We start from the raw sequence: 26,820 nt of genomic DNA, 5'->3' as shown, positions 1-26,820 counted from the left end.
CCCTGAACCTCGGGGTCGTGTTTGTGTTTGACCCGCGGGTGGCCGAGCTCGCGCGCGCGCGCGCGCCGCGCTCCGGGAAGCGGTGGGGGCAGCGCAGCGCGGGACAAGGCGGGCGGGCGGGCGACCCACCTGGGGCGAGGGAGAGAACGAGAGGCGGCGCCGCCGCCGCCGCCCCCGCCGCCGCTGCTCCGGATGGAGCTGGGCCCGGAGCACTCGCACCGCCGCCGCCTTCTCTTCGCCTGCAGTTCGCCGCCAGCCGTCGTCAAGGCCCTGTTCCCTGCTGGTCCCGGGGGTCTGTCCCCGGTCACCAACCTCGCAGTCACCATGGACCAGCTGCGGGGCCTGGGCAGGTGAGAGGGAGCGGCCTGGGCTCCTCCTCCCAGCTGCTCCGGGGTGCCCCTTCCCTGGAGCCTACGGAAACCTCCCTTCTGTCCTCCCCCTCCATGTTCCTGGAACCCCTTCCCCCAAGGCCAAGTTCCCCTCTCTTACCCATTCCCCAAGTTCACTCTGGTTTTGTTCTGAGCTCTCTCCCATGTGCTCTCCTCCAGCCCACCTCCCCTATCCAGCACACTTAGGCCTGTCCCCCTCTCCTGCTCTGCACCCATCCTGCTCCACCCCCTGCCACGTACATTCCACCTCAGCTCACACCCCGCTACCCTGTGTACATCCTGGTCTCTCTTTCCATTCAGCCCCCCACTCCATCACCACCATGTGCCCTCTGTTGAAGCCTGTGAGTTGAGGCACTCTGGAATCAGAGGACCTGTTTTTCAGGCCTGGTTCAGCTCCTTAATAGCTCTGTGACCTTGGGCAAGTCACTGCCCTTTCTGGGCCTCATTTTCCTCTTCTGCAAAATGAGAAGATTGGATTAGATGATCCCCAGAGATTCCATCTGGGCTCCAAATCCATGATCCTAATCTGTCAAGGCCTCCCACCCCCCACATACATTCTATCCTAAGACCCATTCCCTCCTTTCCACTGCCAAGGAAATCCTGATCCTTTTCCACTGGCATCCCCCCCATATGTTCTCACCCCCACTTTCTGTACAAGGAGCCCTACCTGCTAACCAAGTCCCCACCAACCCCCCTTTCTCATTCCTTCTCCCCTTGTGTGCACTTTACTTTCGGACTTTACCCAAGTAGGCTAGTCACACAATCCCTCCAGTGTACATTCCTCCCCAACCTCCCTGATCCTTACTTATTCCCTCCCTTTCTTCCTTCATTCACCTCATTGCTGTCCCCAAGAAGACCCTTGTCTAAACTTTCCTTCCTACTCTCTCATTACTAACTGTACTCTGGTCCTATTCTCACCACTTTCTACTCATTCCATGTTCTCATTGTACCAAATCTAGGTTGCTCCCCAACTTTCCTATATTCTAAAATCTTTGAATCTCCTTCCTTTTTAATTACTCACTACAGCCCTTTAACAGGATCTCCAGTGGAAATAGCTCTTCCAATGTAAGCATTCCTTTTTTTTTTTTTTTTTAAAGGCACATGGCTAGTTGGCCTCCGAATTAACCACAATTCTCTAGCATGTGGCCAGGGTCAGTTAACTTGCCTCCATTTTACTATGGTGCTGGGTGTTCCCCCTTCCCCCACACAGTGCTTGAGTAAGTTCAAAAAATGTCTTGGAAGAGAGCTAAATTGAAGGCTTTTCTTGCAGCCTGGTCTCTTGTTAGTTACATGTTTCCTTGCCTTTTGACTCCTATCAATTTCTGGAATGCTGTTTCTCCATTGTATCCTTGTTCCAAATTTCCCCAAATAAACATTAAAATCCCACAAGAGTTTAAAGAGGCATTCTCCTTGGAGTTAGAGTTGGCCAGAGAGGTGGTATTTTTAAGAGTTTTGAATTCCACTAGGCCTTGGGTGCTATGCTAGGAGTTGATGGCCTACCCCTCACTCATTCTATTAAGGAATTGTGATTCACAGGAGAGTGGCCCTTCAGGATATCAGGTGGAGCCAAACCAGGCATTAAATAGTTTGATATTTGCCTCTGACTCCTTGAAAATCAATAGCCAATGTAGATGAGGGGTTCCCCTTGTTGCCAGATTAAAAAATGGCATATAAAGAATTGTGTGCTTTTGTTTGCAGTGATTGTGAGAATCCACTGGAAATGAAGAACAGTAGCAGCCTACAGCGAACAAGCTCCTCAGAGTCTACAGATTCAGGTATTCTTTCATTTTGCATTAAAATATTTGTTGTGTTTATCCACTGTAATGGAATAAGCCTTGTGAAGAACAGAGGACATAACAAGCCCTTCTCCTTTTCCAGAAGCTTCTAAATTAATAGAAGAAATGTGACATACACATTAATAATTAAAAGGTAAGGCAGCATGTGATAAGTACTTCAGGTGGTATAATATGAGGTGTTACTGAAAAACCACAGAGGAGAAATTTGCAGAACATCAGGGGTCATAAAAGCAGTATCTGAGAACAAGTTAATTTTTAGTAGGAAAAAATGGAGATTGGAGTAGAGTGGACCTCTAGACAAAGAGAATGAATTGTGTGATCAGACTTGTTGAATATTAAAGGAAGGTAGGAAAGGACAAGCTATATCCAGGAAATATTTAATGTTTCATTGCTGAAGTAAGGGAATGTGTAGGAGAGAGCTTGCAGTTAAGGTTAGTTCTCTCCAAATTTCTGCTACCCGTGGTTAGCTCTTGCCAAATGGAGACTAGTAAGAAATAAAAAGTGGTTTGAAGTTTGGCAGTAGGTTTAGGCTGTTCTATTATAACTGCCCAGAAAATAAAAGTTGCTTGGGGATTAGTAAATTCAGACTAATCTGAGGTTGGTATGTAAATTAGATTAAACCTCTAAGATCTTCTACCCTTGGGGAGCAGGAATTTTAGAGACTGGTGCAGTTTGACCCAAAGTAGTCTCTTTGTATCAGTGCTAACAGAATATTTGCCCTGGATCTAGGGGAGGCTGATGACACAGACATTAACCATAAACCAGATCATCTATGCCTGAATAATCACAAGATGGCTTTAACAATTATTCTTATCTACTTTTCCCTTAAGTCTTGCTTCACTGATGGTAGCTCCAGAGCAGAGGAAAGTATTATGTCTTCTTCAGAGGTGGTAGAGAGTAGATAGAGCACTGGGCCTGGAGTCAGGAAGACCTGCTTTTGAGCTCTACCTCAGACAAGTATGACTTGCCTCAAAGAGCAGGTACAAGGTCTCAGGTAATTACAAAACAATGTTCACCCTGAAATTCCTGGGAGATCCCAAACAATTTAAACACTGCCCTTTTAAAAGTGTGAAATGGTTTTAATGAGATGGTCAAAATTAATAGTAGAAGGAATTAAGTTATAATATTAAATACATATAGAGCAGCTGAATCACAATAAAGTCTTTTTTTCTACCTCCAACAGGTTTTTGTCTAGATTCTCCTGGGCCCCTGGATAATAAAGAAAAGTATGTATTTTTTTGCTTAATGCCAAGTGTCAATATTATTAAATCCCTAACTGATTAGGGTTCTGGACTAAGATTTCCCAGATTAATTCTGATGCTTACTTTACTCTTTATTTTATATCCTTTGGCCTCTGAATGGTTGAAGCTTCTGGAACAATCTTCATATACATACTCCTCCCTCAACCAGAAACACACAAGTTCACTTTTAATTTTAAGTGGAAGTATTTAAATCTGTTGTGTTCCTGCCCAATAGCATAATTATTACCTTAATGCAGGAGTTCATAATTGGGTCCATAAACTTCAAAATATCCTTAACAATTTCAATATAATTGGTCGCCTTTGTAGTCCTAAGTATTTTATGCATTTCAAAATATTTTGAAAAGGAGTTCATAGTCTTTATCAGTTTGCTAAAGGGGTTTATAATGCAAAAGGTCTATGGGAATGTGTTTAAGAGAATACTTTATTTGAGCCCAATTATTTTCCTTAGACATTTAGGTAAGTGGATTTGTCTAAAAGGGGGGAAAATGGTTGCCAATTAGTGTTGAACTTAAGGTTCTTCTTTACTTGCTAATCTGAACACATTTTCATTTACTCTATTCTCATTGCAGCCTTGAAAAGCCCATGAGGAGAATAAATTCCCTGCCAGTAAGTTATTTTCCTTTCCTTCAGTGTTACTAACTCTGGGCTTAAATCTTGCTTTGTCCACCAAGTATGGTCTAAGAAGTGGCCATAAGTGTTACAAATTTCATTGCAAATAAGTGTTTGCAGATTTCTAAGAAATTTCAATAGAAATGGACTTCTGAGCCTTTTCATCTCTATTTACAAGTGTTCTGGCTCAAACCAGAGCTGATTTCTGTCATCCTGTGATAACATACTACTTTGAATTGTCCAAATAGTCAAGTCTTATGAAATAAGTAACAACAGCAGCTTACTAATAAGTCTTGATCAAACTATGGAAAGGAAGAAATTTATTTCTACTTCTTGTTTCCTTTTTGTTTTTTCCAGACAGCTGTCTAAATATTATAGAATAATTTCTTAGATTATTTCTAATTAGCTATGTACTTTTTTTCTTTGAGTAACTGAATCAAATAAGATTTTTATTGAGGTATCCATCATCCCACTGATATCTAATTTATTCTTGTCACCTTGACAGCAGAAGCTCCTAGGTTGTAGTCCTGCCCTAAAAAGAAGCCATTTTGATTCACTTGACTGTGATATCTTTCAGCTAAGCGACCATGATGAAAACAAGGAAAATGTGAGTGGTTATATTTGTTATATTGAGGGTTAGCAGCTTGTGGGTGACTTAAACTTTTGGGCAAGATAAAATAATAACAAATTGCCTTCAGAGTAATGGCCCAAACCTCAAGACAACATCTCATTTTCACAAAATTGGAGAGAACAAGATGAATAAGCCAAATTAGAACTCGGAAATATCAATGATTATCCAGTCCAAGTCCAAATTCCCTTGATATTCGAAGCCCTCTATCATCTGGCCCAATTCTACCTTTCTAAACAATTACTACAGTCCCCAACACACGTACTCTAGAGAAATAGTTCTCATGGTCTCCTGAGCATATGTTCATATCTGATGCTCTTGACATATTTCCTCCTACAGTGCCTTCCTTTTAACAGTGTGTCTTCTAACCATTCTTTATGACCAAGCCGAAATCATTCATGTACTCCACAAAGCATTACTATGATGGAAATAAAGAAAAAGGACACAATAGAAACTTGATCTACTCAATTATTTCTTCCTTTCCTACTCTAATTCATTTGGAACTTCTTGTATGTTCATTTTGCTAGAAGTGCTATACTAATCAGTGTGTGTTTTATCTCTCCAGATAGATTATTTCTAGGAGGCAATGTCTTATACCACTTTATGACATGTTTGTTGCATATGATGGGTACTTTATTCCCAGGGTGACCTTTGCTAGAGACACCTGGTCCCTGACTCAGGTGATCTTATCTTAAGAGACTTTCTTTAAAAAGTTTATGATTGGGGGGCAGCTGGGTAGCTCAGTGGATTGAGAGCCAGGCCTAGAGACGGGAGGTCCTAGGTTCAAATCCGGCCTCAGCCACTTCCCAGCTGTGTGACCCTGGGCAAGTCACTTGACCCCCATTGCCTACCCTTACCAATCTTCCACCTATAAAAAGTCAATACACAGAAGTTAAGGGTTTAAAATAAAAAAAAAAATAAGTTTATGATTGGTCTGCCCTCTTCATGCCTAGCAAATGGACAGATAGAGAGAAGACTTTCAACAACAAAACTAAAAGAATAATTGAGAAGCTTTGGTTCCTCATCAAAAAGATATTTGGGGGTCAGCTGGGTAGCTCAGTGGATTGAGAGTCAGGCCTAGAGATGGGAGGTCCTGGGTTCAAATCTGGCCTCAGACACTTCCCAGCTGTGTGTCCCTGGGCAAGTCACTTGACCCCCATTGCCTACCCTTACCACTCTTCCACCAAGGAGCCAATTCACAGAAGTTACTGGTTTAAAAAAAAAAGATATTCGGAAACAAGACTAAATAGTTTTTGATAGACCTTATCTCATCACAATAAATGCTAAGGGACTATGCAAATTCTTTTATCAGTGAGGACATTGACATCTTTTGGTTCCATAGATTATATCTTTGTTAGAATACAATGTGAACTCTTAGTTTTGCGGTAGTTATGGAAAGTAATCATGATGTGCCTCACCTGGTGTATCTCTGAATTTGTGGTACCTACATAAAGGATGGGAGGAAAGGCCTTAAAATTATTTGTACTGTCCTGCAGGAGGGCTTTGAATTTAAGAAGCCAACAAGACCTGTACCTCGTGGTCCTCTTCATGGACTTGGAGAGGTCAAAGATGTCTTCACCCAAAGGCAGAATTCAGCCCCAGCTCAAATGGTACGTCTTCTCTGCTTTGACTTTCCCAAGTTCTATCAATTAAGGGGATGTAGACTCTGGAACCTTTAGACTTTATAACTGAGGAAGCTACATTGAATTTTATTCTTTATAGCATCCTTGTCCTTTTGGGAGACTAATACTTATGATCTAAAATATAATATCAGAGGATCCACGTGGGATTGAAAACCAAAGTTCTAGACTTGCCCTTGGGGCCTGGTTGCATTGTGGGGATCTTTAACCTCCATGGTAACAGAGACCTAACTCTTCTGACCTTTGGTATCCCTCCCATTGGTTAAAGTAAGACTCCTTTAACCACATGCACACTCTGAACTGACTTCCTAGAGCTGTCCACTTTGGCCATTGATATAGTTGAAGAGTTTGAATGCTGGCCAAAACACTCAACTTTAGACCTAGAAGTTGGCATCAACAGTATCACATATCTGTCCTTTAGAGACATATTTCTGACTGATCCTCCCTGTGAGTGATAGTTCTTTAGTGGAAGCACCTCGGAGTATAATGTCCCTATGATGACTATAACAAGAAATGAGCTTAGCTGTCTTAAACTGAGGCTAATTGGAGCCTATAATTGGTGTTGTGGCCAGGTAGTGGGCTCTATGGGTTGATTTTCTTAAGTTTCTTCCAAAGTGATTACAGTACCCTGGGAGAGCCAATGTTGACACAGGACAACTTAAATGTGTATTACAATGAGAGGTAAACATGACCCAAGAACTAGGACTCCTTGTCTCCCTCCTCTCTTTTCCACTCTTCCATCTTACAACCAATATTATATATTGGTTCTAAGGCAGAAGAGTAGTAAGGGCCAGGCAATGGTGATTAAGTGACTTTCCCAGGGTCACATAGTTAGGAATAGCCTAAGGCCAAACCCAGGGACCTTCCATCTCAGACTTGGCTCCCTATCAATTAAGCTACCTAACTGCCCCCTCAGACTCCTTACCTTTTTTCATTTCTGTCAAATTAATGATTCTAACTTGCCCATCTCCATGGTAGAGATATTTCAGTATAAAGAACTGGTGCCAGGCAATAGACCCATAACATTCACTTCCACTAGCTTCTTGCAAATAATACATTGGGGGGGGGCATGTATGCAACACACCTTGTTCAATTCTACAGATACAAAGGTAAAAACCAGCATTGACCTCATGTGAGCCTCAAGGAGCTTAGGGATCTGTTTCACAATGAACTGTAATGCAAGCTAGAAGGTGATATATCCATAGAAGATGTCAAACAGTGGACAAGAGATTCAGGGAGGGAGAAATCACTTCTAGCTGGGAGAACCAGGGAAGGTGTCATGGTAGTATCTGAGCTGGACATTGAGGTAAGGGATGGATTCAACAGGTAGATCTGTAGGAATTCATTCCAGACTGGAGGAAATAGCAAATAGCCCACTTTGACTGGAACACAGTACATGAAAGAGAATAAGAAGCTAAATTAGGCAACCAGGAAGCTACTAACAGTTTTTCTTCTTCTTCTTTTTTTTTAACATAGGACTAGGTAGGGCAGCTAGGTAGCTCAGTGGATAGAGCCGAGCCTAGAGAAGGAAGGTCCTGGGTTCAAATACGGCCTCAGGTACTTGCTAACTGTGTGCAACCCTGGGCCAGTCACTTAACCCTGATTGCCTAGCCCTTGCCCTTTTGTCTTAAAGTAGTTAATAAGATTAAAAGTAAGGATTTTTGTTTTTGTTGTTTTAAAAAAAAGGAGTGACAGACCAGAGACAGGGAGTTTAATGATGGGGTTAATATTTATTGAATGAATGAATAATCTGGGAAGAAACTAGAGTGGTCACAGGGACTTGATTGACAACCCACTAGTCAATCTACAAGCATCTCTTATACCTGCTATGTGCCAGTGGTTAACAGTATTGGATATCTGAATATAGATATATAAGGTTCCCAAGGACCTTATATTCTGTTAGAGGCAGGTAGAGTGTGTGTACAGATAAATAAATAATACACTATAATACAAGTGATTTGGGAGAGGGGGCAAATAGAGAGGGGGTCTCAAAGGAGAGAGCACTCTGAGCTAAGATTTGAAGGAAGCTGAGGGTTCTGAAAGGTAGAAAGGATGAGGGAAAGCATTCTAGGCATTGAATGTCTGTGCAAAGCTTTGGGGGTAAGCAGGTACAGTGTCATATACACGTTATAGTAATTAGGCCAATTGGTATTATAGCTTACATTAGGGAGGGTAATACCTAATCTTCCTTGAAAGCCGGTCTGAAGACAGATAGTACAGGACTTCAAATGCCAATAGAGGAATTGTTATTTTATCCTAGAACATTTGGTAACACCTGAGCAAAGCAGGGTGATGTGGTCCGACATATGCTTTAGGAATATAGATTTGGTAGCTATGAAAAGAATAGTTTATAGTCAGGAGATTAGTCTGGGCCAGAGGTGATGAGTTTATGAACTATGGTTTTTGTGGTATATATGTGGAGAAAACATAGGAGGAAGATAATTACAGGAGCATTAAAAAGACTGATTTGATGTGGGGCTAAATGAGAGTAAAGACTTGAGGATAACTTCAAGGTTGAGAACCTGAGTGATAGGAAGAATGGTGATGCTCATGACAGAAGGAAGGAACAAGAGAATTGGGTTTGAGAGATAGAACTGCTAAGAACTGGCAACTCACTGGCTATGAGTGGAGAGAAAAGTGTTATGGGTAATAACCAGGGCTTGACCTTGAGTGTTTATTTTTCAGAGTGAAAATTCTAAAGTCCCCCTTGATTAATTGAAGGGAATAATATTTGACCTGATCTATAATTTTTTTTTAAACCCGTGAATTATCTTATAGTTTTTGCCATGAAAAGGATAACAGTGAACTTGCAAACTCCTTCCCTCTCTTCCTGCCACAGTTTCCTCTGACCTCTCTATCTGATGAGGATGATGGATTCCTGGAAATCCTTGATGGAGAAAACCTGAAGGTACTTCCCCTTTCCTCTACCTCACATGTCCTCTTGAGTTTTCCCAGAAATGTCAGATCAGGTCTGGCCTCTTAATGAAAAGAAACCCAAAGCTTGAATTGGGCAGAGCATATATGCAATATTTGAGGCCTGTGTGCTAAATATTGTTGAACAAGCTACTAAAGAATGCTTAATGAATCAATTTTATGGGGCAAAAACTAGCTTACTTGAAACAAGAGAAAAATAATTTTCAAACTATGATATTAGCCATGTCATAAGAGTTCAAAAAAGGCAGTTCTGTGTTGAAGCTTACCAGGGGAGTGTAAGCTTTATTTTGAAGTGTGAGTAGTATATAGCTAGCCATCAGAATGGAAGGAAATGTAGTGTAAAGGGATTAATGTGATGGGACTGGAGACAGCAAGACTTCCAGGCAGGAGCTGAACAGTAGGAGGTATGGTCAGATATTGTCTGGGGTAAAGGATGGCAGTAGATTTTAAAGGGCCTTGAGGTAAAGCCAAATAAAAGATAAAACTGAGTTGTATTAACTTAGACTTTGTAGATTCAAGAAAACCTTTGAATTAATCGTCTCATGTTTCTTAACTCTTGCTAAAGATGCTTCTTTGATTCTATTGAGGCAGTGTATTTATGCTCCAAATATCACTTATCAATAGGACTGATGTCTGTTGGTCTTACATTTGAAGAATTAATCTGCTGACGACCAAAACTTCAGTGTAGTTCTTCTTTCTTAGAAGTTTTTGGAGTTAGAACACAATTAAGAATGGATTATTTACTTGCTTGTCTAGGAATGAAGTAACAAGCTTACTGACCTCTGCCAGGTTAACTGTTGCAAAGTGTAGCAGTTGGTCTCCCTCCAAGCATCCCACCTCAAAAATAGATATACCTTAGAGAACTGAGAGGTGATGCCCTCTCCTCCAGATCTTAGAATTGTCCCTAAGATATCCAAACCTTTTACAACTACACTTTTATTTCTTTTTTTAATAACATTTTCTTTCTCATTTAGAATGATGATGAAACTTCATCGTGCATGTCAAGCCTTTGGACAGCTCCCCTAGTAATGAGAAGAACAGCAAGCCAAGTAAGTCGTAATATAATTGACAGAAATTCTTTTTATTTTATTTTTATTTTTAATTTAAATTTTATTTTTATTGTTTATTTTATTCTGTTTTGCCAAGTATTGGTTCTAAGGCAGAAGAGCAGTAAGGGCCAGGCAATTGGAGTTAAGTGACTTGTCCTGGGTCACATAGCTAGGAAGTGTCAGAGGCCAAATTTGAACTCAGAACCTCTAGTCTCCAGGCCTGACTTTTTATTCACTATGCTACCTGACTGCTCTTTATAGACCACAATTTATTGAGCCATTCCCCAATTAATGAACATCCTTTCAATTTCCAATTCTTTGCTGCCAAAAAAAAGAGCTGCTATATTTTTGTGCTTATATGCACAAAAAGGTCTTTTTTTTTTTTTTTTTAACCCTTAGCTTTTGTCTTAAGAGTCTATACTAGGCATCAATTCCAAGGCAGAAGAGTGGTATGAGCTAGGCAGTTAGAATTAAGTGACTGACTTACTCAATCAAACACCTAGAAAGGATCTGAGGCCAGATTTGAACCCAGAGCCTCCCAATTCAGGCGTGGCTGGCTGTCCATTGAGCCACCTAGCTTCCCTATTGTTTTGATGCTTACCATTTTAATAATACAGTTTTAGATCTGGTATTTCTGGGCCACCTTCCTTTTCATTTTTTATTGTTTCCCATGATATTCTTGACCTTTCCTTCTTCCGGATGAATATTATTTTTTTCTAACTAAAATGCTTTTTTAGAAGGTTGATTAGTCTGGCACTGAATTAGTAAGTTTAGGTAGAATTGTCATTTTTATTATATTGATTTAGCACTATCCATAAGCAATTCATATTTTTCCAGTTGTTCAGATCTGACTTTATTTTTGTAATTATGTTCATATAGTTCTTGGGTTTGCCTTGGCAGGTAGATTCCCAAGTATTTTGGGTTGCCTAGAGTTATTTTAAATGAAATTTCCCTTTCTATCTCTTCTTGCTTCACTTTGTTTGTAATATGTTAAAATATTGATTTATGTGGTTTTATTTTATATCCCATAACTTTGCTAAAGATGTTAACTACTTCAACTTGGTTTTTTAATTGTCTAATTATGCTGTCATATCATCTACAAAGAGTGATAGCTTATTTTCTTCTCTTAATGCTTTTAACTAGCATTTTTAGTATAATATTCAATAATGGTAGTGATAGTGGACATCCCTGCTTCACCCTTGGTTTTATTAGGGGGAAAGGCTTCCCGCTGTTCTTCATTACAGGTAATGCTTGCTGATGGTGTAGGATAGATTTTACTTATTATCTTAAGGAAACCTTCATTTATCCCTATGCTTTCTAGTGTTATTTAGTAAAGTTTATTATATTTTGTCAAAATATGATTTATGTTGCTTTTGATATTGATGTGATCAATTATACTGATACATTTTCCTAATATTGAGCCAGCACTACATTCCTAGTGTAAAACCCACCTGATCATAGTGTATAATATTTGTGATATATTGCTGTAATCTCCTTGCTTGTGTTGTATTTAAATTTTTTGCATCTGTATTCATTAGGGAAATTAGTCTGTAGTTTCCTTTCTCTGTTTTAGCTCTTCTTGGTTTAGGAATCAGCACCATATTTGTGATATAAAATGAATTTGGTAGAATGCCTTTGTCTCTTCTTCCAAATAGTTTAAATAATATTAGAATTAATTATTCTTAAAATGTTTGGTTGAAATAATCTAGATTTTTTGAGGGGGAGCTCATTAAAGGCTTGTTTAATTTATTTTTCTAAGATAGGAGTTATTTAAGTATTCTATTTCCTCTTCTGTTAATTTTGGCAATTTATATTTTTGTAAATATTCATCCATTTTACTTGTTGGTCTTATTGACAGAATTGGGCAAAGTAACTCATAATTGCTTTAATATCATCTTAATTAGTGGTGAATTCACCCTTTTTGTTTAGTTTCATTATTGTATGCCCAGTTAATGTTAATCTACTCTTTTTCTATTTTATTAATGTAAACATTTGGAGATAAAATTTTTCTTCTAAATACCTCTTTGGCTGCCCATAAATACCCATAAATTTTTATATGTTGCCTTATTGTTATTCTCTTTAATGAAATTATTGTTTATATAATTTGTTCATTGATCTACTCTTTCTTTGTGTGATTTAGTTTCCAATTAATTTTTAATGTGTTTACACAGATCTTTATTGGATGTAATTTTTATTGCATTTTGGTCTGTAAAGGATGGACTAATTTTTCTGCATTTGGTTGTGACTTTTTTTCCCCCTGATACATGGTCTGTTTTAGTGTGGGTGCCATGTACCACTGAGAAAAATGTATATTCCTCTCTTTTCTTAGAGGTTTATCGTATCAAATTTTCCAAAATTCTATTCATCTCTTAAACTTTTTGTTTATTTTATGGTTCGATTTATCAAGTTCTGACAGCAGAAAGTTGAGGTGCCCTGCTAATATAGTTTTATTGTCCATTTCCTCATATAACTCATTTGACTTTTCTTTAAGAATTTGGATGCTATACCATTTGGTGGTTGTATTTGAGTAGTGCAATTACTTTGTTGTCTTTGGTACCTTTTAGCAAAATGTAGTCCCTGTACTTATCTCTTTTAATTAGATCAATTTAACTAAGGTATAAGGATTCTGCTCCAGACCCTTGTTTTTACTCTATGTCCTTGTTTCAGGTATGTTTCTTATAGATGACATGTTATAGGATTGTGGTATTTAATCCATCCATTGTTTTCCATTTCAATTCTATGGTTAATTTCATCTCATTCAATTCACGGTTGTGGTTTCTATGTATTTCTCTAGGTCTACATTTTTCCCTTTTATCCTTTTCTCCTTCTCCTTTCACACAGTTCTTCCTCAAAAGTGTTTTGCTTTTTGCCACTGCCTGCCCCAATCCACTTTCCCTCCTCTTATCTACCTTCCCTTTTACTTCTTTGTAGGGTAAGATAGATTTATATATCTAGCTGGTTGTGGAAAGTTCTTAGGAGTTACAAGTATCATCTTCCTATGTAGGAATGTAAACAGTTTAACTTTGTTGAATCCCTTATGATTTCTCCTTTCTGTTTACCTTTTTATGCATGTCTTGAGTCTTATATTTAAAAGTGAGATTTTCTCTTCAGCTCTAATCTTCATCAGAAATGCTTAACAGTCCTCTATTTCATTAAATAACTATTTTTTCTTCTAAAGGAGTAGGGTCCCCTCATTTCATTTTCCCTTGTTTTCTGTTATTCAGTCAAATTAAAGGATTGGATGTTCACAGGAGGCAGCAACAGATTTACTTTCATTTTGAACAGAGGATTCATTTTTAACAGCACTCAGAGGTGCTGAGGAGAGCTGAGATGAGGGGCTGGAGTGGAGAGAGACAGCACATCTATATGGGGTCAGGAATGTATGGGGTGTTCAGAGAGGACTAGCACCTCTGGTGTGGGGACTTGTTGAATCCTTTTCAGAGCTATTCATCTTCCTTCAGCATCTACATTTCACCCAACTTTTGTCTGTGACCTTAAGAAGCTGTAGAATGAGCAGCGGCCTCAGTAAAACTGTCTTGGCAAATGGGCTAAACCAGGTTAAGGGTAATGGACTATTCTCATACCTGTTGGTGAGTTCATGGAGTATCTCTCTCAAGCATGTGAAGACCTACCCTAGCAAAATGGGCAGATGAGAACAATTTGTTCCAAGGGCCATGAAGGAAATGAATAATACAGGCTCTGAGGAATACTTAGACCTTGGTTGGACATTTAAAATGCCACAATCAAATCCTGCATCCCAGGTCATCACCAGTCATTCTGACTTTTGTCTTGCCACTGGACTTTGATCAGACTTTGTGCATCTCTGCCTTACTTATATCCAGTTTACACATGAGTGAAAACATTCCATGATGTCACACTGGTCCTCTTCAAAAATGTAGGACAAACAACAATATGAAGTCAGCAGGTGTTCACTTATATCCTCAGTTTCAACTTTCTGGGGTAGGAACATATTCCCTGAGGGAAAGCCCAATGGAACACAGTTTTGCCAAATAACTGATTCTTGATTGTAATCTTCACTCCATTGCCCTTCAGAACATCATATTCTAAGCCCTTCCATTCTTTAATATAGAAACTGCTGTATCTTATATTTTTTTTGACTGTGGCTCCATGACATTTAAAGTGTTTCAATATTTTCTCCTTGACCTGGGAGCTCTGGCTATAATATTCCTAGGAGTTTTCATTTGGGGATCACTTTCAGGAAGTAATTGGTGGATTCTTTGAATTTCTATTTTACCTTCTAGTTCTAGAGTATCTGTGAAGTTTTCCTTGATCGTTATCTTTATTATTATTATCTTTAAAGATCATGTCTTGGCTCTTTTTGGATCATGACTTTCAGGTAGTCCAATAATTCTTTTTTTGATACTCTTCCCCTCTGGCTTGGTATCATTTCTAAGACAGAAGAGTGGCAAAGGCTAAGCAATTGGGATTAAATAACTTTCCCAGGGTCACAAAGCTAGGCAATGTCTGAGGCTAGATTTGAATCCAGGTCCTTCCATCTCCTGGCTTGGTTCTCTATCCATTGAGTCACCTAGCTGTGCAAGAGTTCTCTTCGGTGGATTTTTGTGCCTCTTTTGATATTTGGCCTGTTTTCTTTTTTAAAGTGATATTTACTTCAGTATTTGTTCCTCCTTTACCAAGCTGTTTTCATGATTTTTCTGCATCCCTCATTTATTTTCCCAATTTTTTCCTACCTCATCTAATTTTTTTAATCCTTTTTTAACTCTTCTCAGGAATTTGGAGGGATGGAGGTAAGACCACATTTTTCTTTGAGGTTTTTGGATGTAGCTATTTTGACTTTGTCTACTGGGTTTTTTGTTGCTGTTGTTGTTCTTCCCTGTGTGTAAATTGAATTAGCTCACCCCCATTCATAGTTAAAACTCTAGCTACCAGAGATAATGTCATCCCCACCTCCCTTAGTGGGGAGGGGAGATGAGTTACCTACATGTGACAATAAGTAACAAATCAAAAACAAGGGACTGCCCTTTGGGCAGTCCAAAACCAGTATTGAGGCTGCCATTTGTCCACTTGAATTAGAGGTGGACCCACAGGAAGTGACAAAAGATGCTATCTCTTCAAGTATGTTGGTAACTTCCTGTTGAGGCAGTTCTGGCTTTGAACTTGGTGCTGAAGGATCTCCGCCCAGACCTCAGGCAGCTTCCCTTCTGAATTGTCACATGGGTAAGTTAGGCTGACTTACTTGGCCTACCATGGCGTTTTCCAGAGTCTCTACCTCTGATTGCTGAGGCCTTGTAGCTAGTAGCCTAATTTAATTATTCTTTTAATTCTCACTCAGTCCGGACCTCCACTGGACCAGACCAGAGTTTCTCTCTCTCGCCTTACCTTCAACCTTCCTAATTGTAAATAAACTACCATAAAACCCATCCTGACTTGGGTCTATTTTAATTATGGAATCAATCTAGATCTGACTGATTCCTGGTGACCACACCTTAAATATATATCTATTTAATATCTAATTTTTCCCTATTACACCTGCCACCATAGTGACATGTATGATCAGGTTCTTTTTGTTATTGTTAGCTCATTTTTTCATCATTTTTCTTGACTTTTAACTTTATGTTAAATTTGGGTTCTGCACTTGGGGTGGAAGGGGAATTGTCCCAAACTTCAAAATTGTTTTCAGAGCCAATTCTGAGAGTCTATAAGTTCGGTTCTTCCAAGGTGGCATGATATAAGAAGTGTGGTCACTGTTCTCTTGGTCTGTGAGCAGCTGCGGGCACTCATTTCTACCTGGGTACTGTGAGGGTCCCCCCTCCTGCTAGTGCTCCTCTTTTTCCTGGAACTACAACAGACATGCTCCCAGTGACACCAAAGATCTGCTGTAATCTTCCAGTTAGTTGTCTGACCCCCAATCTATGGGCCAAAAGCCAAAAAAAGAAATTGTTTCATCCTATCCAGAATTAATTCTGAGTTGTTATTTTCACATTATTTGGAGGCGAATTTGGCTCAGCCCCTCCACTCTATGTTCATTTTTTCAATCCTGATCAACTCTTCATGATGTTTTCTTGGGAGAGATATTGGAGTAGTCTGCCACTTCCTTCTCCAGCTCATTTTACAGATGAGGTACTGAGGCAGATTTAAGTGACTTACCCACAATCACGTAGCTAATAAGTGTCCAAGGGCCACATTTGAACTCAGGAAGACCAGTCTTCTGAATCCAAGCCTAGTGTTCTATCTACTCTGCCACCTAGTTGCTGCCCCAACCTATTAACTTTGCTGTGGGCGGGGCAATTTTTAAAAATATATATTTTTTCTCCAATTACATGTAAAAGCAATTTTTAACATGCTTTTAAAATTTTTGAGTTCCAAATTCTCTCCCACCCTCTCTCCTTTAGTCTTTCAACCCCTCCCTGATACAGAGAGCAATCTGATATAGATTTTACATGAGAGAGAAATAAATTTTTACATATATTCAGAATGCATCAATTCTTTCTCTGGAAGTATATGACATTTTTCATTGTGAGTCTCGGATTTTCTTAGATCACTGTACTGCTGAGAATAATGAGGTAACAGTTTTTTTCTGACATTATGTACAATGTTTTTCTGCTTCTACTCCCCATTGCTTTTTTTTTTTAAAGCCCTTACTTTCTGACCAAGAATTGATACTAAGTATTAGGTTCCAAAGCAAAAGAGTTGTAAGGGCTAAGCAATTGGAGTCAAGTGGCTTGACCAGGGTCACACAGCTAGGAAGTGTCTTAACACTAGATTTGAACCTGGGACTTCCTGATTCCAGGCCTGGCTGAGGCCACTGAACCATCTCTTTCTACTCCCCATCCCCTATTACCTTTTAGTAAATTTCTATTCTCTAAGCTTTTTCTCTCCTCCTGGATAAAATGTCCCAAGCAGCTTCTCTCTGTTTTCTGAAATGAGTAATATATAGATTTGGCCTCTTCACTGTCCATCCTCAGCTTCTTTGACGCTAATTATCCTGGTTTTCTTATCTCTCTCTCTTTTGTTTCCTAGTTCTTCTTGCTCTTTTTACTCCTGAGATGTTGGCTTTTTCTAAGGTTTGTTTTTTCCACATCTCTTTTGTTATATTCCTTCCTCAAAAAAGCTCTTCAGGCTACTCATGTTTTCCATAGCATCAACAGAAGTATTTTAGGATTTCCATGGCAGTAATCTTGTTTTTCTATAATTCTTTGTGATTTTTTAAAACAGTTTAATATCCAATTTAATGCACATAAGTCTGTGCTTTCATATGTTAATCCTGAATCAAATACCATCAACTCTTATTCCCCTATCCCTAAATAGAGGAGAGATCTTCTCTTAGAAATTTGTTTTGCTATGAAGAAGTTCTTTCCATAATGTTGGAGATTTCATGTCCAAACCATATACCATCACAGTATAAGTATTGAAGTATGATTATCTTTCTTGCCTTGGCTATATGCAGCTCTTGAGATCATAATAGGCTTCTTCTGTTGGATTGAGTTTATTCCGTTTTCTTCTGGGCCATGAAACAAGCATAAAAAAAACAATTGCCCATGGAAGCATGAGAAGCCCTGGTAGTGTATGAATACGGTATTTCCATTTGGATGCCTAGTGTTGTTAGGTTACTGGTTAATTATGAATTCTGCCTTTTGTAAGATTAACTACTACCCTCTTGACTGCAACATGGTGCAACGAATCTGGAAAAGTTATGTGTAGAGAAGGCTCTGAAACAGAATTTGGGAGGAGAATAACCAAGGAACCACATTGAACTCTTTTTTTCCTAACTGGAGAAAGCTAAGTCATTTCTGGGCTCTTACACCTACCTACATGATAGCTCCAGTGTGGAGGTCAGCATGATAGAGGCTTGGAAGTTATTCCATTCCTCATTGAGATACTAGCTACTTCTCTCATTCCTTACTCTGGCCCTTGCCTGGTTATGTCATTCACAGGGTAAACGATGCAAGCTGTTTGAATCCTCATCTACACCTAGTACTATGACTCGTCCTGTGTTGAAGAGACTGGAACGTTCTTCAGAGGATTCCCCACCAGGAAACACAAAAAAGAGGAAAAGTGCAATAGAAGAACCTCCTGAAGAAGCAATGAAACTGAATGAGGTTTGTTTGAATATGTGTGGGGGACTCTGGGTCTTTTGGGGTTGCTGTCTTTGTCACACAGCAATTTTATTCTCTCATTATTTCCTGTACAGACCTCTTGAGTCTGCTTTTACAAGCTTAATTTGTGTAACCTTTTAATTTCCATGTCATGCCTTGACTGTTAGTTCCTACAAATAGTGTGCTTTTTTTATTATTATTTTTAAAGAAAACCTTGAAGGAACTGGAAGGTGAGGTGGTGGCAAAATCACAACAGTCTGCCATGTTCCTTATCCCACTAACTGTCCGTTAAATTCTTCTCTTTACAGTAAATGATTCTAGGTGTAATGACTTAGCCTTAGGTTTCTGGGAGCTTCACCTTAAAACCAAGTTCTCAGAGCCTCAAAATCAGTTGGGTTTGGTTCTCCACTTGGAGCCACCAGGGAAAAAATGCCTATAGCCAGCCTTCTTGTTAATCTTTGGGAGAACCAAGCAAGTAGAAAAACAATTCAGTGTCTCATTATATGTGAAAGTCTGCTTATTATTTGAGGGCTGAATATAAGATCAAATGAAAGAAAAAACTTATTTATATGGTGCTTGTTGTCTTGCTCTATTCATTCAACGCATCCAGAGTTGGCCTACTGAATAGGGAGGAAGAACTTAGGCAGAGCTTATCCAAAAGTCATCTTTCAGGGAAAAGATACCCATGTATGTCAGATTTAATCAAAGAAATCTAAACATTCCCTGCCTGTTGTAGGAAGGAAGGGGGATTTTTGGGGGGAGGAGGTGTTGGTGCCCTTTATTAGATTATGATGGGATGATAAATATTTATATTCAATGAACAAATTGAAATTAAACTTTATAGGATACTAATTCCTACTTTCATGGCCTAAAATAAATTTTTTTTCTATAGTAAAAAACTAATATTCTTGAGGGATATAGTTGAAAACTCTTGTTTTGCTTCATAAGATGAATTGATAAAGTTGAGCAGTAGGAGCTCTCATAGAAAAAACATAAAAATACCATGAACTTCCCAAAAGCTGAAATTTTGTGGAGTCTCTTAACATCTTCGCTTTAAACTATGTCCCTTCCTACCCCTGCTGTATCTAAGTTTTTAAGAAAATTTTTCCAAATATACTCTTATGTTAATTATTTCTCATAATAAATGCTGTGATATCTCATTACATTTATGTGCAACAGTTAACTATCCCAAAAAGATAGTTTCCCTACTTTCAGTTTTTTGCTACCACAAAAACTGAATATTTTGGTAGATGTTTGACCTTTCTGTCTTCAATCTTCTAGAAGGTAGAATCTGTGAGTTAGAATGTAAGGGCATTTTAGTCACTTGTAAGATTTAATTCTGGAGTACTTTTCAGGATAGTTGGAACAATTTGTAGCTGATAAATGAATGAAAAAAGTATTTATAAGGGGCCAGCTGGGTAGCTCAGTGGATTGAGAGCCAGGCCTAGAGACCAAGGTTTAAATTTGACCTCAGACACTTCCAAGCTGTGTGACCCTGGGCAAGTCACTTGACCCCCATTGCCTACCCCCACCACTCTTCTTCCTTGGAGCCAATACACAGTATTGACTCCAAGACGGAAGGTAAGGGTTTTAAAAAAAAGGGGGGATTTATAATTGTTATGTATAAGAATCTCTTCTAATTGTTGATGAATGCAGATTCAAAAATCTTTAATTATAAATCCTTTGGGGGAAATGGGATTAAAAAAAATGTACATGGTTTAATTGTTACACAAAAATAAGAAGCTTGTCTTTTAGAACAGAAGTTGTCCACTAATTACTCATATTAAAAACAAGTGTTTTCTCTGTGTTCTAGGGCTAAATTGAAAGTCCTAAGTCTCAGGAATCATTGTCCATCTTTGTGTTTTTGATGCAGAGCCTACAACCATCTATACCCCAGTCATCTTCCACAGAAGAGACCATTGAGAGTATTTTGGACAGTGACCAAAGGGACCTCATTGGTGATTTCTCAAAGGTAATTGCCTTAGGCTCAATAATTCAAGGATGGCATTGGAAAATGGGCTAGCTGAAGGTTGTATGTGCCCAAGAAGAATTTTTGAGCTTAGAATGGTAGTAATGAATCTTAAAGACTGGACACAGTAGGCCCAATGATGATCAAGTTGCGCTTAGAGAGAACAGGACTAACTTTTCAAGGTCCAGGCATTTCTATACTTTTCCTTCCGTTCTCTTTTTCCTTTTTTCAAACTTTTGTCATATTTTCTTTGTTTCTTTGCCTCGACTGAGATTGTGTGTCCTCCTCAATGATGGGTAAGATTATGAGATCTGAGGGCTAAATTAAAAAAAAATGAACAGAATATCAGTTTTCAAGACTTTGTTGATACCTTGGAGAAATTCAAATAAGAGTGGAAGTAAAGGGGATGGCTTGGTGGCTCAGTGGATTGAGAGCCAGGCCTAGAGACAGGAGGTCCTAGGTTTAAATCTGGCCTCAAGACACTTCCTACTGTGTGACCTTGGTCACGCCACTTCACTCCCATTGCCTAGCCTTTACTGCTCTTTTGCCTTGGAACCAATACCCAGTGTTGATTCTAAGATGGAAGGTAATGGTTTAAAAAAAAAAAAAAAGAATGGAAGTAAAGCATTCACTGGCTGAACTAGAAAGTTGTTCCACTCACTTGTTCCTGCAGAAGCAGCATTGCCAATGTTTTTTATTCTGATTTTATTTTAGGGTTACCTTTTTCACACAGTTGCTGGAAAGCACCAGGATCTAAAATACATTTCTCCAGAAATAGTAAGTAACTCCCGAGAACTCAATTGCACACAAAAATATTTGAGTCTTTAGTTACTAGAAAAAAAAAAATTAAATCTCTCTGCCTCTTTCTAAATTCTTTCCTTAGATGGCATCTGTGTTAAATGGGAAGTTTGCAAATCTAATTAAAGAGTTTGTCATCATTGACTGCAGATATCCATATGAATATGAAGGAGGCCATATCAAGGTATGGGCAAAGACTACCATCCAGCAAGGAAGTTCCTTGGTATACCATAGAGGGTATAGGAAAGGTAGCTGTCAATATTCTAAGTGATTATTCATTGAAAATAACTTTTGGGTTTAGTTCAACAGAATACAATCTCCCTCTCTGATTAAAAATTTGTCTGATGTGATCTCCTTATGTACCATATCTTCCTTGTCCCTCCAAGGGATTTTTGGGAACATCAACACCTATTGATGTGCCAACCAGAGAGGGGATCCCTTTGTCAGTAGGGGCATGCCGACTTGAGAACTTGTTGTCGATTAAGCATCTATTCCTATTCCTAAGGTTTAATCACATTAATAACCATCCTATCCTTATTTCTCAATTCCTTAACCTTCTTTAGTTATTAAGGACTCTTAATTAAATCCTAGACATTTCTATCTATTAAAACTGCACCAAAGCAGAAGTCCCTTCTCTGACTGAAAACTTCTGTCCTTCCTACTCCTTCTTTCCTCCTGGACTATCCGCCTTCACTGTGATCTCTGGCCACCCAGTCCCTCCAAGTTCTCCTAGTCAGATTTCACTTCAGTCTTTCCTCTGTAGGCAGCTATTTCAATAAGACATACATTTCCATTCTTGAATCTCTTATTTTCACCCTGCTAACAAGCCAACTTTGACCCTGACCAATCATCTTTTCCAGTCCTCCTGAATAGTACAGTAATGCTGGGAAAAATAAAAAGATGCTACTGGCTAGATCTGCCTCATTGAAATTTATACTTTCTGACCTCCATTGAGCTCTTAATTTCTGCATGACATTTTTTTAATCTCTTTCTGATTATCACATGGAGAGATAGTCATTGTTCCAGATCTCCTTCATTCCCCCACTTTCCCACCTCAATAGATTACCTACTGTTATCTATCTTTGAAAGTTTCTAACTCTTCTATGCATTTGAAATGATCTGTTTTTACCCATTCTTCCTTTTCTCAGAGGATGAAGTGCCACCTTTTAGTCTACTGGGAATTACTCCATTTGTCATGCATTCCTGATTGCTTTTAGTCTCTGCTGGTTCCCAATTCCTCTGTCTACAAAACATGCTAGGTCAACAGGACGTTTCCACCTTTGATTTAAAACAAAGCAAAACCTTTCCTTGGCCCCGTGGGGGGGGGGGAGGGGAATGGATGGGAGACCCCAGCTGACTGAGGACCTTTTCCTTTTAAAGGGGTCACTTATGCGTCACTTCCTGTGTCTCCCTCCTAATTTGCGTGTCCAATCACAATAGACGATTCTCATAGTACTGCCTTGGGGGCGATCCGTTGATTCTGATTCCTCACTCTAGCAGGCGTGGGTTACAACCTCCCAGAATTGGAGGTGCTCTCACCTTTGGTGATTAAATCTAAAGATGGACAGTATATAAAGATATAGAATTAATTCAATTATCACACCTGCTATCCCCTTAAGCTATCATCCTATGTTCTTGCCTATTTCATTTCTTTCAACAAGTGTAGTCTATACCATGTACTCAGTTTTTAGCGCTCTATAACCAGGCTTCTTTATCCACTGTGTATTTTACTAGCATTATTTTATTTTAATCTCTGTAGTCACTCATCATCATCATCATAGCATCCAAGATTTAGAACTGAAAGTGATACCAATAATTAATCTAGTCCAACCTTCTGTTTTTCAGATGAGAGGAAACTGGTTTCTTCACTTAATTAACCACTCTGCTCTTAAAGGATATGTGAAGTCACTCATTAAAAATTGCAGCAATAGTAAAATTATTTAAATAGGATTCAAAACCAGGTTCTCTTGATTCTAAATATAGGTCTTCCCACTCTTCCACAATGATTCTTGATTGTCAGTCCCATACTTCCTTCTTTATTCTTCTTTATTCCTAAATATTCTCTTTTCTCTTGACTTTCACGATACTTGTTTTTTGTTGCTTCTTTCTTTTACATCCTTTCTGATGGATGTTTCTTGGTCTCTTAATATTTTCTGTTTCTCCTAATTCAACCCATTCTTTTATGGTTATCAACAAATTTTTTCTACATAATTTCACCCTTGGAAAACTTTCCCACCTCAATTTTTACCCTGGTCTCAATAACTTGTAAGTGTCTAGCTATAACCCCAGCTTCTCCCCTGTTCTTCTCCACATCTCTATCTGCCTGCTAAATATCTCAATGCTTTAAATACTCAAACTTGACATGTCCAAAAGAACAATTGATTTCCTTCCCTCTAGAAAAGCCTGCCCTCTACTAATTTACCTATTCCCATTAGTGATGCCACAATCATTCTTGCCTTTTCTTTCATCCCTTCTTAACTTTCATTCTCTCCCTTCCCCTTCCCATATTCCATGCTTCTTTCATAGTAATTTTACTGACATACAATTCTGAGCATATTATTTGTTCTCCTGTTTAAAAAAATTAAATCTACCTATTATCTGCCAAATAAAATCATTAGTCTAGCATCCAAGGCTCTTCAAAGTATTCTCCTTTACACAGTCTATATTATAACTAGATCAGTGTTCCCCAATTTTGCCTGTATTCTATCTCATCTGCTTCTCTACCTATTAACATTTCTTTTTCTTCAGACCCAGCACAACTCAGTTATATTTTGTTTTCTTTATTGCCCTGCTCCAGTATCTTGGACCACAATTTGATCTCTTTGTTTGTCTTTTCCCTATTGATTTTTACGTTCCCTGATCATAAGAGGACTCTGTGATTTTTTTTAAAAAATCTATATATCCCTGGTATATCACTTGTTTATTTGAATATATGATTTGAGGTTTTGGTTTTATAAGATTACTCTCTTACAAAAAATGAATAATATGAAAACATTTTATGCATATGTAAACCAGTGTAATTGCTTATCAACTCGAAGAGGGGAGGGAGACAATATGAATCGTGTAACTTTGGAAAATTTATGTGTAAATTTGTTATTGGAATAAAATAAAGATAATTTTTTTAAAGGCATAAATTATCCATCCTCTACCCCCACAAAAAAAAAATCTATATATCCCCTTGTACCTAGAAAGTTGCCCTATAGATCATATGTGCTTAAAAGACATTCAATTGAATTTCCTTTTCTCGTGGCTTGTGGTTTTCATATCCATTAACTCATTCCACAGCCATTATGTCCAGCCATACTAAGTCCATTGACAGCATATGTGGATGCTTGGAAGTTGGTGAGATCTGTCAAGTGAAAGGAGGAGGAGGTACTTAAGCAAGATGTGCCTCCAAAAGGCTTTTGCTTCTAGTCTGACCAGGAAACAGAAGTCTAGGCATCCTTAATAGCTCTTTTTTGACTTAATGAGTTCGTTCATCTTTGTAGGGCGCGGTGAACTTACACATGGAAGAAGAGGTAGAAGCCTTCTTGCTGAAGAAGCCCATCAGACCAACAGATGGCAAACGTGTCATTGTTGTTTTCCACTGCGAGTTTTCTTCAGAGCGGGGGCCTCGGATGTAAGTAACTGGGTACTCATTCCCAGGTACAAGCTGAAAACTTTTTCATCAACTTTTAATTAGGTTATTGACTTAGTCCTCTAATCCTATCTTTAAAAATATATAATATCCAGTTGTATCGAAATATCTTGAATTTACATATTTATCCACATAGATCCTAAATTCATTGTTCAAGTATAAATGTTCTCAAGTTCAGAGTAGTAAAAAATTCTTTTTCTGAACGGTATTCTATAACTATAATTGAATGTCTTTGTTGGTATGTGATTACCAAATCTGTGTTCTGTTCTGAGTAGCACATTTTAAGATGTACAATGAAAAAATATGATAGACCATGATCCAGGACAATTCTAAGGAACTTACGACAAAGAATGCTATACACCTCCAGACAAAGAATTGTTGGAGTCAGAATGCAGATGAAACATGCATGTGATTTTTCACTTGTTTATTTGAGTATGTGTATGGGAATTTTTGAGATTTATAAGATTAATCACTTACAAAAATGAAAAATATCTTTTGTGTGATAATACGTATATAACCCAGATTGAGTTGTTTGCCAACTCCAGGAGTAGGGAGGGAAAGAGGGAGAGAGAGGAAAGTAAACATCCTTAGTTCTGGCTTAATTTTTTTTGGGGGGTTGCTATTGTATGGGAGAATTTTCAAACTTCAGAAATTCAAAGATCTAAATTTAGGTTTGATGTAAGGAAGACCTTTCTGTCCATAATTGAAATAGGGTACCTAGAGAAATAGTGGATGGAATTCTTATTTAGGATTGGATGGTACTATAGCCACTCTGGGATTTATCTAGTAAACTGGCACCAACTAGCCCTAATTAATGATCTAGCCAGCACTTCTTATGAATATCAAAAGCCTATAGAAGACTTACCAAAATTAGTATTTTATTACTTATGCTATCAAATGTAGGCAGTACTAGCCAGGTAGTCAAGTGAGAAGGATATTTAGCATCTAATAAAAATCAGTAAGAAGCAGGACATTTCTACATATATATATATATATTAGGGCTTAATCAGAAGTTGGGATGAGGAGGGGACATATAGAATGGCCTTTGTTTATTATAGTAATTGGCTATAGTATTTCCCACTACTTCATAACTCTAAAATGTCTTTTTCGGTTCTCTTTACACACACCTACCCCACTTTGAAATAGCACTTTCTGGAGCTCTGAAATAATGACACATAGGAGCAACAATAATGGTTTTCTTGCTTTTTCCCACCCCCACCCTCCTTCCTTCCACTTAATCTCCTCTGGTCTTTCCCTCTTTTTCCAGGTGTCGATTTGTGAGAGAGCGGGACCGGCTAGATAACGAGTACCCCAAACTCCACTACCCTGAGCTATATGTTTTAAAGGGAGGGTACAAGGACTTCTTTTTGAAGTGTAAGGTAAGAATGCCCCAGAGCCCCACTTTATATCTGTGGGATATAAAGAGTTCATTACCTTAGATTCCTGATGTGTACTTATTTTTGAGAGGAAGAGACCTATTTTATCTCTTAACTACCATTGCAGACCCAAGGCCCCTCAAATTAGGAGGTTCTGGTCCTGTAGGAACTAGAGGCAATGTCTGTTCGTGTCTTATATCTCCCAGCCTCAGGCTTTAATACAAGGAGAAATGGATGTGGTGGGACATCCCTTTGGACAGACTCCAGTGTCACAAATATTGCATCACTCCCTCCTGTCTGTATAGTGCCATACTTGGGTATTGTGAAGAACCACAGTCTGTCCTGTGCCTGTGGGGTCCAGTACTGATTCTTCTTCTCTCTCTTGCCAGTCGTACTGTGAGCCCCCAAGCTACCGTCCCATGCACCATGAAGACTTTAAGGAAGACCTGAAGAAATTTCGTACCAAAAGCCGGACATGGGCAGGGGAGAAAAGCAAAAGAGAAATGTACAGTCGCCTAAAGAAGCTCTGAGAACAGGGCTCCTCGGACAGCAGCCACAGAACCCTGTGCTCCGGAGAAGCCTGGGGAAAGGGGCCAGCCAGATGGGTCTTCCGGCTAAGTCTTGCTCATTCCACATGCTGACCATCACTACCTGG

At 38.8% G+C, this 26,820-nt stretch overlaps 1 protein-coding gene across 2 annotated transcripts; it reads left to right on the top strand.

The window, feature by feature from the left end:
• Positions 1-192: 192 nt before the first annotated feature.
• Positions 193-26,820, top strand: CDC25A (cell division cycle 25A). Of its 2 annotated transcripts, XM_044656998.1 has the most exons (16): positions 193-350; positions 2,088-2,164; positions 3,369-3,411; positions 4,017-4,053; positions 4,562-4,663; positions 6,181-6,294; positions 6,639-6,640; positions 9,103-9,232; positions 10,233-10,307; positions 18,224-18,388; positions 20,259-20,357; positions 21,069-21,131; positions 21,238-21,336; positions 24,641-24,771; positions 26,057-26,168; positions 26,555-26,820. In XM_044656998.1, exons 1-16 carry the CDS (start codon positions 193-195, stop codon positions 26,693-26,695), a joined length of 1,548 nt encoding a protein of 515 aa, XP_044512933.1. In that variant the 3' UTR covers positions 26,696-26,820. The 2 variants fall into 2 exon arrangements, with proteins under 2 accessions (XP_044512933.1, XP_044512934.1); XM_044656999.1 differs by lacking the exons at positions 6,181-6,294; positions 6,639-6,640 and adding an exon at positions 5,495-5,496.

This window comes from Gracilinanus agilis, chromosome 1 (genome assembly GCF_016433145.1).
Source record: "Gracilinanus agilis isolate LMUSP501 chromosome 1, AgileGrace, whole genome shotgun sequence".
NCBI classification, from domain to species: Eukaryota; Metazoa; Chordata; class Mammalia; order Didelphimorphia; family Didelphidae; genus Gracilinanus; species Gracilinanus agilis.
This window is presented reverse-complemented; position numbering and strand designations above follow the sequence as displayed.